This window comes from Pelecanus crispus, chromosome 2 (genome assembly GCF_030463565.1).
Source record: "Pelecanus crispus isolate bPelCri1 chromosome 2, bPelCri1.pri, whole genome shotgun sequence".
In the NCBI taxonomy this organism is placed as follows: Eukaryota; Metazoa; Chordata; class Aves; order Pelecaniformes; family Pelecanidae; genus Pelecanus; species Pelecanus crispus.
Genome location: NC_134644.1, coordinates 175,637,273 through 175,649,857, shown reverse-complemented (window position 1 = coordinate 175,649,857; position 12,585 = coordinate 175,637,273). Strand labels below are relative to the sequence as shown.

Here is a 12,585-nt window from a genome sequence, read left to right as displayed (position 1 = left end):
CTGGGACCCCCAGCACCCCTGAGACCCCTGGGACCCCCCAACCCTCAGGACCCCTGACCCTGGGGACCCCTGACCCCTGAGATCCCTGGGCCCCCCGACCCCGGGACCCCTGATCCCCAGGACCCCCGACCCCTGGGACCCCCCGACCCCTCAGATCCCTGGGACCCCCGACCCCTGAGATCCCTGGGACCCCCGACCCTGGGACCCCTGACCCCTGAGATCCCTGGGACCCCCGGCCCTCAGGACCCCCGACCCGCGGGACCCCTGACCCCTGAGATCCCTGGGACCCCAGACCCCTGAGATCCCTGGGCCCCCCAACCCTCAGGACCCCTGACCCCGGGGACCCCCAACCCCTGAGATCCCTGGGGACCCCTGACCCTGGGACCCCCGACCCCTGAGATCCCTGGGACCCCCAACCCTGGGACCCCCGACCCCTGAGATCCCTGGGACCCCCAACGCTGGGACCCCCGACCCCTCAGATCCCTGGGACCCCCAACCCTCAGGACCCCCGACCCTGGGGACCCCCGACCCCTGAGATCCCTGGGACCCCCGACCCCTGGGACCCCCGGCCCCTGAGATCCCTGGGACCCCCCGACCCTGGGGACCCCTGACCCTGGGGACCCCCGACCCCTGAGGTCCCTGGGACCCCCGGCCCTCAGGACCCCCTACCTGCAGGACCCCTGACCCCTGAGATCCCTGGGACCCCCAACCCTCAGGACCCCTGACCCCGGGGACCCCCAACCCCTGAGATCCCTGGGACCCCCGACCCTGGGACCCCCCGACCCCTCAGATCCCTGGGACCCCCCAACCCTGAGATCCCTGGGACCCCCGACCCTGGGACCCCCGACCCCTGAGATCCCTGGGACCCCCAACCCTCAGGACCCCTGACCCCAGGGACCCCCAACCCCTGAGATCCCTGGGACCCCCGACCCCTGAGATCCCTGGGCCCCCCAACCCTCAGGACCCCCGACCCTGGGGACCCCCCGACCCCTGAGGTCCCTGGGACCCCCAGCCCCTGAGATCCCTGGGACCCCTGACCCTGGGACCCCCGACCCTGGGACCCCCCGACCCCTGAGATCCCTGGGGGGACCCCCGCCCCTGAGACCCCCGACCCCCGGGACCCCTGACCCCTGGGCCCCCCGACCGCGGCCCCCGGCCGTACCTGGGAGGCGGCGCAGACGCCGAAGGCCCTGAAGATGACGTCCACCACGCGCTGGGAGGTGAGCACGTTGCCCCCCACCACGGCGGCCTCGGGCGAGGGGTCCAGGATGGAGCCCGGGGGGATGAGCACCCGCACCGGGGCCAGGCAGCCCTGGGGGGCCGCGCCCGTCACCCCACGCCCACCCTGCCCCACACCCCGGGGCTGGGGGCCGGCACCCGAGCCCCCCGTGTTCCTGCCCCGGGGAATGGGGACCCCCCCCCAGCCCAGGGGATGGGGGTCCCGGAGCAGGGGGATGGGGGTCCCTGATCCCCCCAGCCCAGGGGATGGGGGTCCCGGAGCAGGGGGATGGGGGTCCCTGATCCCCCCAGCCCAGGGGATGGGGGTCCCGGAGCAGGGGGATGGGGGTCCCTGATCCCCCCAGCCCAGGGGATGGGGGTCCCGGACCCCCCTGCTCTGGGGGAGTGGGACCCAGGACCCCCCCAGCCCAGGGGATGGGGGTCCCAGAGCCCCCTAGCCCAGGGGATGGGGGTCCCGGCCCCCCCTGCTCTGGGGGAGTGGGACCCCGGGACCCCCCCAGCCCAGGGGATGGGGGTCCCTGATCCCCCCAGCCCAGGGGATGGGGGTCCCGGAGCAGGGGGATGGGGGTCCCTGATCCCCCCAGCCCAGGGGATGGGGGTCCCGGAGCAGGGGGATGGGGGTCCCTGATCCCCCCAGCCCAGGGGATGGGGGTCCCGGACCCCCCTGCTCTGGGGGAGTGGGACCCAGGACCCCCCCAGCCCAGGGGATGGGGGTCCCAGAGCCCCCTAGCCCAGGGGATGGGGGTCCCGGCCCCCCCTGCTCTGGGGGAGTGGGACCCCGGGACCCCCCCAGCCCAGGGGATGGGGGTCCCTGATCCCCCCAGCCCAGGGGATGGGGGTCCCGGAGCAGGGGGATGGGGGTCCCTGATCCCCCCAGCCCAGGGGATGGGGGTCCCGGAGCAGGGGGATGGGGGTCCCTGATCCCCCCAGCCCAGGGGATGGGGGTCCCGGACCCCCCTGCTCTGGGGGAGTGGGACCCAGGACCCCCCCAGCCCAGGGGATGGGGGTCCCAGAGCCCCCTAGCCCAGGGGATGGGGGTCCCGGCCCCCCCTGCTCTGGGGGAGTGGGACCCAGGACCCCCCCAGCCCAGGGGATGGGGGTCCTGGCCCCCCTGCCCCATAGCCCCGAGCCCCCCGGGGCCCGCGCTGGGCTGGCAGCCCCCCGACAGCACCGGCCCGGGCTCCTCGGGGGCTCTGCCCTGCTGGGGGGGTCCCGCAGCCGGGGGTCCCGCAGCCCGGGGGTCCCCGCATCCAGGGGTCCCACAGCCGGGGGTCCCACAGCCCAGGGGTCCCCACATCCAGGGGTCCCACAGCCGGGGGTCCCACAATTGGGGGTTCCACAGCCGGGGGTCCCACAGCCGAGGGTCCCATAATTGGGGGTCCCACAGCCGGGGGGGGGTCCCACATCTGGGGGTCCCACAGCCAGGGGTCCCACAATTGGGGGTCCCACATCTGAGGGTCCCACAGCCGGGGGGTCCCACAATTGGGGGTCCCACAGCCGGGGAGTCCCACAGCCGAGGGTCCCATAATTGGGGGTCCCACAGCTGGGGGGGGTCCCACATCTGGGGGTCCCACATCTGGGGGTCCCACAGCCGGGGGGTCCCACAATTGGGGGTCCCACAGCCGGGGGGTCCCACAGCCGAGGGTCCCATAATTGGGGGTCCCACAGGCAGGGGGGGTCCCACATCCGGGGGTCCCACAGCCGGGGGGTCCCATAATTGGGGGTCCCACAGGTGGGGGGGGGTCCCACATCTGGGGGTCCCACATCTGGGGGTCCCACAGCCGGGGGTCCCACAATTGGGGGTCCCACAGCCGGGGGGTCCCACAGCCGAGGGTCCCATAATTGGGGGTCCCACAGGCAGGGGGGGTCCCACATCTGGGGGTCCCACAGCCGGGGGTCCCACAGCCCAGGAATTCCCACAACTGGGGGTCCCATAGCCCTGGGGGTGCCACAGTTGGGGGTGCCACAGTTGGGGGTGCCACAGTTGGGGGTCCCAGAGCGGGGGTCCCAGAGCGGGGGTCCGGGGCGCGCACCTGGTTGAGGGGGATGTCCTGGCCCAGCATGCAGCGCAGGCAGTAGATGAGCGCGGCGAGCGTGACGGCGCGGGGCGCGTTGCAGTTCCCCAGCACCTCCGGCCCCGAGCCCGAGAAGTCGAACACGGCGCTGCCCTGGGGGGAGGGGCGGCCCCGTGCGTCCCCAGAACCCGGGGGGGACCCCAAAACCCCAGGGGGTCCCCAAAACCCCAGGGGGGGGTCTTCAAACCCCAGGGGGAGACCCTAAAACTGCAGAGGAGGTCTCCAAAATCCCAGAAGGGATCTCCAAAACCACAGGGGTGAGGCCAAAATCCCAGGGGGGGTCCCCAAAACCCCAGGGGGGACCCCAAAATCCCAGAGGGGGTCTCCAAAACCCTAGGGGAGGTCCCCAAAATGCCAGAAGGGGTCCCCAAAACCACAGGGGTGACGCCAAAATCCCAGGAGGGGTCCCCAAAACCCCAGGGGGAACCCAAAACCCCAGGGGGGTCCCCAAAACCCCAGGGGAGGTCCCCAAAATCCCAGAGGGGGTCCCCAAAACCCCAGGGGGATCTGTAAAACCCCAGGGGGGACCCCAAAAGCCAAGGGGGGGTCTCCAAAACTCCAGAACGGATCTCCAAAACCCCAGGAGCGACCCCAAAACCCCAGGGGGGTCCCAAAATCCCAGGGGGGTCCCCAAAACCCCAGGGGGGTCCCCAAAACCGCAGGGGGGTCCCCAACACCCCAGAGGGAACCCCAAAACCCCAGGGGTGGTCCCCAAAAGTCCAGGGGGGTCTCCAAAACCCCAGGGGGGACCCCAAAACCCCAGGGTGTCCCCAAAACCCCAGGGGGGGACCCCCGAAACCCAAGGGGGGGGGCCTTCAAACCCCGGGGCAAACCCCAAAACTGCAGAGGAGGTCTCCAAAATCCCAGAAGGGATCTCCAAAACCACAGGGGTGAGGCCAAAATCCCAGGGGGGGTCCCCAAAACCCCAGGGGGAACCCCAAAATCCCAGAGGGGGTCTCCAAAACCCCAGGGGAGGTCCCCAAAATCCCAGAGGGGGGCTCCAAAACCACAGGGGTGACGCCAAAATCCCAGGGGGGGTCCCCAAAACCCCAGGGGGGTCCCCAAAACCCCAGGGGGGACCCCAAAACCCCAGGGGGGTCTCCAAAACCCCAGCGGGGTCATCAAAACCCCAGAGAGGGTCCCCAAAACCCCAGGGGGGATCCCAAACCCCAGGGGGGGTCCCCAAAACCCCAGGGAGGACCCCAAACCCCCAGGGGGTGTCCCCAAAACCCCAGGGAGGGACACCCCAAAACCCCAAGGAGGACCCCAAAACCCCGGGGGGGTCCCAAAAACCCCAGAAGGGATCTCCAAAACCCCAGAGGGGGGTCCCCAAAACCCCAGGGAGGACCCCAAAATCCCAGGGGGGTCCCCAAACCCTCAGGGGGGTCTCCAAAACCCCAGGGGGGGACCCCAAACCCCCAGGGGGGGTCCCCAAAACCCCAGGGAGGACCCCAAACCCCCAGGGGGGGTCTCCAAAACCCCAGGGAGGGACACCCCAAAACCCCAAGGAGGACCCCAAAACCCCAGGGGGGGTCCCCAAAACCCCAGAAGGGATCTCCAAAATCCCAGAGGGGGGTCCCCAAAACCCCAGGGAGGACCCCAAAATCCCAGGGGGGTCCCCAAACCCTCAGGGGGGTCTCCAAAACCCCAGGGGGGGACCCCAAACCCCCAGGGGGGGTCCCCAAAACCCCAGGGAGGACCCCAAACCCCCAGGGGGGGGTCTCCAAAACCCCAGGGAGGGACACCCCAAAACCCCAAGGAGGACCCCAAAACCCCAGGGGGGGTCCCCAAAACCCCAGAAGGGATCTCCAAAATCCCAGAGGGGGGTCCCCAAAACCCCAGGGAGGACCCCAAAATCCCAGGGGGGTCCCCAAACCCTCAGGGGGGTCTCCAAAACCCCAGGGGGGGACCCCAAACCCCCAGGGGGGGTCCCCAAAACCCCAGGGAGGACCCCAAACCCCCAGGGGGGGTCTCCAAAACCCCAGGGAGGGACACCCCAAAACCCCAAGGAGGACCCCAAAACCCCAGGGGGGGTCCCCAAAACCCCAGAAGGGATCTCCAAAATCCCAGAGGGGGGTCCCCAAAACCCCAGGGAGGACCCCAAAATCCCAGGGGGGTCCCCAAACCCCCAGGGGGGTCTCCAAAACCCCAGGGGGGGACCCCAAAACCATAAAGAGGGTCCCCAAAACCCCAGAGGGGACCTCCAAAACCCCAGGGGGGGACCCCAAAACCCCAGGGGGGGTCTCCAAAACCCCAGGGGGGGACCCCAAAACCATAGAGAGGGTCCCCAAAACCCCAGAGGGGACCTCCAAAACCCCAGGGGGGGTCCCCAAAACCCCAGTGACCCCAAAACCCCGGGGGGGGTCCCCAAAACGCCATTTGGGGGCAGGGGGGGGATGCCCCGCGCGCCGGGGCCGCCCGCTCACCTCCCGGGGGTCCAGCTGCACCCGCAGCCGGATGGGCGAGCCGTCGTCCATGCGGTCCTCGGCCTCCAGCGCCGCGCCCCAGCGCGCGGCGAAAGCCTTCAGCATCTCCCGCACGGCCGCCTCGGCGCTGGCCTGGGGGGGGCGGCGCGGCCGTCAGGGCGCGGCCGGCGCGGCGAGCACCGCGGCGGCGGCGGCGGGGACGCGGCGCGGTCCCACCTGGATGTGGGCCATGTACGCCTGGACCACCGGCAGCCCGTGGAGGCGGATGAGCTCCGTCACCAGCTGGATGCCTTTCTGGTTGGCGGCCACCTGGGCCCGCAGGTCCGATAGGTTGTCCGGAATGTTCCGGCTCCCGCTGCAGCCCGGGATGCGGCCCGGAGCCATCAGGGCTTCCCTCACCGCTGCCGGGGCGGGGGGCGAGTCAGCAGCAGCGGGGACCAGGGTGCCCGGCACCACCATCCCCGCCGCGTCCCCACCGTGGTCCCACCATCCCCAATGTGTCCCCACCATCCCCAACGTGTCCCCACCATCCCCAACATGGCCCCACCACGTCCCCACCATCCCCACCACGTCCCCACCATGGTCCCACCATCCCTAACACGTCCCCTCCACATCCCCACCATCCCCACCATGGTCCCACCATCCCCAATGTGTCCCCACCATCCCCACCACGTCCCCACCATGGTCCCACCATCCCTAACACGTCCCCTCCACATCCCCACCATCCCCACCATGGTCCCACCATCCCCAACGTGTCCCCACCATCCCCAACGTGTCCCCTCCGCGTCCCCACCATGGTCCCACCATCCCCAACACGTCCCCTCCGCATCCCCACCATCCCCACCATGGTCCCACCATCCCCACCGCGTCCCCACCGTGGTCCCACCATCCCCAATGTGTCCCCACCATCCCCAACGTGTCCCCACCACCCCCAACGTGTCCCCATCACGTCCCCACCATGGTCCCACCATCCCCAACACGTCCCCTCCACATCCCCCCCATCCCCACCATGGTCCCACCGTCCCCAACGTGTCCCCTCCGCGTCCCCACCATCCCCAACGTGTGCCCACCACATCCCCACCATCCCCAACATGGCCCCACCGCGTCCCCGCCATCCCCACCGTGGTCCCACCATCCCCTCCACATCCCCATCATCCCCAACGTGGCCCCACCATCCCCAACGTGGCCCCACCACATCCCCACCATCCCCACCACATCGTCCCCACCGTCCCCAACGTGTCCCCATAGCGGCCTCACCATCCTCAACATGTCCCCACCGCATCCCCACCATCCCCAACACGTCCCCACCGCATCCCCACCATCCCCACCGCATCCCCACCATCCCCACCGCATCCCCACCATCCCCAACGCGTCCCCACCGCATCCCCACCATCCCCACCGCATCCCCACCATCCACAACGCATCCCCACCATCCCCACCGCATCCCCACCATCCCCAACGCATCCCCACCATCCCCAACGCGTCCCCACCATCCCCAACGCATCCCCACCATCCCCAACGCGTCCCCACCGCATCCCCACCATCCCCAACGCATCCCCACCATCCCCAACGTGTGCCCACCATGGTCCCACCATCCCCAACGTGTCCCCACCGCGTCCCCACCATCCCCAATGCGTCCCCACCGCGTCCCCACCATCCCCAATGCATCCCCACCATCCCCAACGCATCCCCACCATCCCCAACGCGTCCCCACCGCATCCCCACCATCCCCAACGCGTCCCCACCATCCCCAACGTGTCCCCACCATCCCCAACGCGTCCCCACCGCGTCCCCACCATCCCCAACGCGTCCCCACCGCATCCCCACCATCCCCAACGCGTCCCCACCACCCCCAACGTGTCCCCACCATCCCCAACGCGTCCCCACCGCGTCCCCACCATCCCCAACGCGTCCCCACCGCATCCCCACCATCCCCAACGCGTCCCCACCGCATCCCCACCATCCCCAACGCGTCCCCACCATCCCCAACGTGTGCCCACCGCGTCCCCACCATCCCCAACGTGTCCCCACCATCCCCAACGCGTCCCCACTGCATCCCCACCATCCCCACTGCGTCCCCACCGCGTCCCCACCATCCCCAATGTGTCCCCACCCTCCCCAACGTGTGCCCACCATGGTCCCACCATCCCCAATGTGTGCCCACCATGGTCCCACCATCCCCACCGTGTCCCCACCGCGTCCCCACCATCCCCAATGCGTCCCCACCGTCCCCAACGTGGCCCCAAAGTGGCCCCACCATCCCCAACACATCCCCTCCACATCCCCACCACCCCCGTGTCCCCGCCACATCCCCACCATCCCCAACGCATCCCCACCACGTCCCGACCATCCCCACCACGTCCCCACCATCCCCAATGTGTCCCCACTGCGTCCCCACCATCCCCACCGTGTCCCCACCGCGGCCCTGCCAGCCCTGTTGCATCCCCACCACATTGCCACCACGTCTCCACCATCCCAACCGTGTCCCCGCTGTCCCCACCGTTCTGTGTCCCCACCGCGTCCCCACCATCCCCACCACGACCCCACCATCCCCACTGTCCCCACCATCCCCACCACATCCCCGCCATCCCTGCTGCATCCCCGCTGTCCCCGCCATCCCCACCATCTCCACCACATCCCCGCTGCGTCCCCACCATGTCCCCACCGTCCTTGCTGCACCCCCAACGTCCCCGCCATCCCCACCACGTCCCCACCATCCTCACCATGTCCTCACTGCATCCCCACCATCCCTGTCTCCACCACGTCCCCGCCATGCCCACCGCCTCAACCACACCCCGTCCCCACCGCGTCCCCACCATCCCCACCACATCCCTGCCATCCTTGTTGCATCCCCGCTGTCCCCACCATCCCCACCATCTCCACCACATCCCCACCATCCACACCGTGTCCCCACCGTCCCCACCACATCCCCACCATCCACACCGCGTCCCCACCATCCCCACCACATCCCCACCATCCACACCATGTCCTCACCATATCCCCACCATCCCTGCTGCATCCCCACCATCCCTGCCATCTCCACCACGTCCCCACCATCCCCACGACCTCTGCCACATCCCCACCGTCCCCACCGTGTCCCCACCGTCCCCACCACATCCCCACCATCCTCACCATATTCTCACCATATCCCCACCATCCCCACCACGTCTCCACCACGTCCCCGCCATCCCTGCCACCTCCACCACATCCCCACCGTCCCCACCGTGTCCCCACCGTGTCCCCACCGTCCCCACCACATCCCCACCATCCTCACCATATTCTCACCGTATCCCCACCATCCCCACCACATCTCCACCATGTCCCCGCCATCCCTGCCACCTCCACCACATCCCCACCGTCCCCACCGTGTCCCCACCGCGTCCCCACCGTCCCCACCACATCCCCACCATCCTTGCTGCATCCCCAATGTCCCCGCCATCCCCACCACATCTCCACCATGTCCCCACCATCCCCGCCACCTCCACCACATCCCCACCGTCCCCATGTCCCCACCATCCTTGCTGCATCCCTAACGTCCCCACCATCCCCACCGCGTCCCCACCACGTCCCCACCACACCCCCACCATCCCTGCCGTCTCCACCTCATCCCAGCCATCCCTGCCACTTCCACCACATCCCCACCGTCCCCACCATGTCCCCACCGTGCCCCCACCGTCCTCACCACATCCCCACCACCCTTGCTGCATCCCCAACGTCCCCACCATCCCCACCACGTCCCCACCACATCCCCACCACATCCCCGCCGCGTCCCCACTGCATCCCCACCCTGTCCCCACCATCCCCACCATCCCCACCACATCCCCACCGTCCTCACCACATCCCCGCCATCCTTGCTGCATCCCCAACGTCCCCACCATCCCCACCACGTCCCCACCACGTCCCCACCACGTCCCCACCACATCCCCACCGCGTCCCCACCGCGTCCCCACTGCATCCCCACCACATCCCCACCGTCCCCACCCTGTCCCCACCATCCCCACCACATCCGCACCGTCCTCACCGCATCCCCGCCATCCTTGCTGCATCCCCAACGTCCCCACCATCCCCACCACATCCCCACCACATCCCCACCGCGTCCCCACCACGTCCCCACCGCGTCCCCACCACGTCCCCACCACATCCCCACCACATCCCCACCGCGTCCCCACCACGTCCCCACCGCGTCCCCACCACGTCCCCACCACATCCCCACCGCATCCCCACCGCGTCCCCACCACGTCCCCACCGTCCTCACCACATCCCCGCCATCCTTGCTGCCTCCCCAACGTCCCCACCGCGTCCCCACCGCGTCCCCGCCGCCCCCGCCGCCCCGGCGCGGACGCACCCTCCTCCTGGAAGACGCCGTCCTTCACCAGCTTGAAGGAGACGAAGACGGCCCCCTCCTCACGCAGCGCCTTGGAGTGGGGGGGCATGGAGCCGGGGGTGCTGCCCCCGATGTCGGCGTGGTGCCCCCGGCTCGCCACGAAGAACACGGGCCTGGGGACCCCCGGCCAAAAAACCTGGGGGAGCCCAGCGCTGAGCCCCTGCGCCCACACCCCGGGGTGCCCCGGGGGGGGTCCTGCACCCCGGGGGGGGGTCCTGCACCCCACGGAGGGGTCCTGTACCCCAGGGGGGGTCCTGCACCCCTGGGTGCCCCAGGGGGGTCCTGCACCCCGGGGGGGGGTCCTGCACCCCATGGAGGGGTCCTGCACCCCACGGAGCAATCCTGTATCCCAGGGGGGGTCCTGCACCCTTGGGTGCCCCAGGGGGGGCCTGCACCCAAGGGGTGGTCCTGCACCCCTGGGTGCCCCAGGGGGGTCCTGCACCCCGGGGGGGGGTCCTGCACCCCATGGAGGGGTCCTGCACCCCACGGACAAGTCCTGTACCCCAGGGGGGGTCCTGCACCCCTGGGTGCCCTGGGGCGGTCCTGCACCCCAGGGGGGGTCCTGCACCCTTGGGTGCCCTGGTGAGGGTCCTGCACCCCACGGAGGAGTCCTGCACCCCGGGGAGGGGTCCTGCACCCCTGGGTGCCCTGGGGGGGGGTCCTGTACTCCAGGGGGGGTCCTGCATCCCAGAGATGGGGTCCTGCACTACTGGGTGCCCCAGGGGGGTCCTGCACCCCGGGGGGGGGGGGTCCTGCATCCCGGGGGGGGGGTCCTGCACCCTTGGGTGCCCCAGGGGGCTCCTGCACCCCAGGGGGGTCCTGCACCCCGGGTGCCCCAGAGCGGGGTCCTGCACCCAGGGGTGCCCCAGAGGGGGGTCCCGCACCCCAGGGAATCCCAGAGAGGGATCCTGCACCCCAGGGGGGTCCTGCACCCCGGGGTGCCCCACAGCAGGGTCCTGCACCCCACAGAGGGACCCTGCACCCCGGGGTGCCTCAGGGGGGGTCCTGCATCCCGGGGGGCGTCCTGCACCCTAGGGTGTCCTGGGGAGGGGTCCTGCACCCCAGGGTGTTTCGGAGCGCAACCCTGCACCCTGAAATGCCCCGGGGAGGGTCCTGCACCCCAGGGTGTCCCAGAGCAGGGTCCTGCACCCCAGGGTGCCCCGGGGGGGGGGGGGTCCTGCACCCTGGCGTGTCCTGGAGCTGGATCCTGCACCCCAGGGTCCCCCGGGGGGGTGGTCCTGCACCCCAAGGTGCCCCGGGGAGGGTCCTGCACCCCAGGGCGTCCTGGAGCTGGATTCTGCACCCCAGGGTGCCCCAGGGGGGGTGTCCTGCACCCAGGGTGTCCCAAAGCAGGGTACTGCACCCCGGGGTGCCCCGGGGGGGGGTGTCCTGCACCCCAGGGGGTCCCAGAGCGGGGTCCTGCACCCCAGGGTGCCCCGGGGGGGGAAGGTCCTGCACCCCAGGGTGTCCCAGAGCAGGGTCCTGCACCCCAGGGTGCCCCGGGGGGGTCCTGCACCCCGGGGTGCCCCGGGTGGGGGGGGGTCCTGCACCCCAGGGTGCCCCGGGGGAGGGGTCCTGCACCCCAGGGTGTCCCGGGGGGGGGTCCTGCACCCCAGGGTGTCCCAGAGTGGGGTCCTGCACCCCGGGGTGCCCCGGGGGGGGGGGGTCCTGCACCCCGGGGTGCCCCGGGGGTCCCGCGGCCCCGGCCCGCACTCACGGGGGTGATGACGGTGAGGTCGGGCAGGTGGCTGCCCCCCGCGCAGGGGTGGTTGCTCAGGATGACGTCCCCCTCCCGCAGCTCCTCACCGAGGTTGCGGATCTGCGGCGGCACCGGGGAGGGGCTGAGGGGGCCCCAGGGGGTCCCAGAGGAGCCCTGGGGGGTCCTGGGGGGTCTCAGAGGGATCCCAGGGGGGTACTGGGGGGTCCCAGAGAGGTCCTGGGGGGCCCCAGAGGAGTCCCGGGGGGTCCCAGGGGGTGCCAGAGGGGCCCTGGGGGGTCCTGGGGGGTCCTAAAGGGATCCAGGGGGGTACTGGGGGGTCCCAGAGAGGTCCTGGGGGGTCCCAGGGGGTCCCAGAGGAGCCCTGGGCAGTCCTAGGGGGTCTCAGAGGGATCCCGGGGGGTACTGGGGGGTCCCGCGGGGTCCTGGGGAGTCTCAGAGAGGTCCTGGGGGGCCCCAGAGGGGTCCTGGGGGGTCCTAGAGAGGTTCTGGGGGGTCCAGGGGGGGTCCCGAGGGGGTCCCAGGGGGGATCTGGGGGTCCCAGAGGGTTCCAGAAATGTTCCAGGGGTCCCAGGGGGGTCCCAGAGGGGTCCTGGGGGGTCCCAGGGTGTTCCAGAAATGTTCCAGGGAGACCCAGAGGGGTTCTGGGGGGTCCCAGAGGCATCCTGGGGGGTCCTGGGGGGTTCCAAAGATGTTCCAAGGGGTCCCAGGGGTGTTCCGGGGAGTCCCAGGGGGTCCCAGGGA

General features: G+C 70.9%; 1 protein-coding gene across 1 annotated transcript in view; it reads right to left on the bottom strand.

The window, feature by feature from the left end:
* The window catches only part of OPLAH (5-oxoprolinase, ATP-hydrolysing), a 33,732-nt gene that overhangs the window by 2,015 nt on the left and 19,132 nt on the right, over window positions 1-12,585 (bottom strand). The window contains 6 exon segments of the mRNA XM_075705098.1: window positions 1,163-1,312; window positions 3,273-3,407; window positions 5,741-5,872; window positions 5,957-6,141; window positions 10,086-10,260; window positions 11,842-11,943. Of these exon segments, the coding sequence (XP_075561213.1) occupies window positions 1,163-1,312; window positions 3,273-3,407; window positions 5,741-5,872; window positions 5,957-6,141; window positions 10,086-10,260; window positions 11,842-11,943 (879 nt within the window).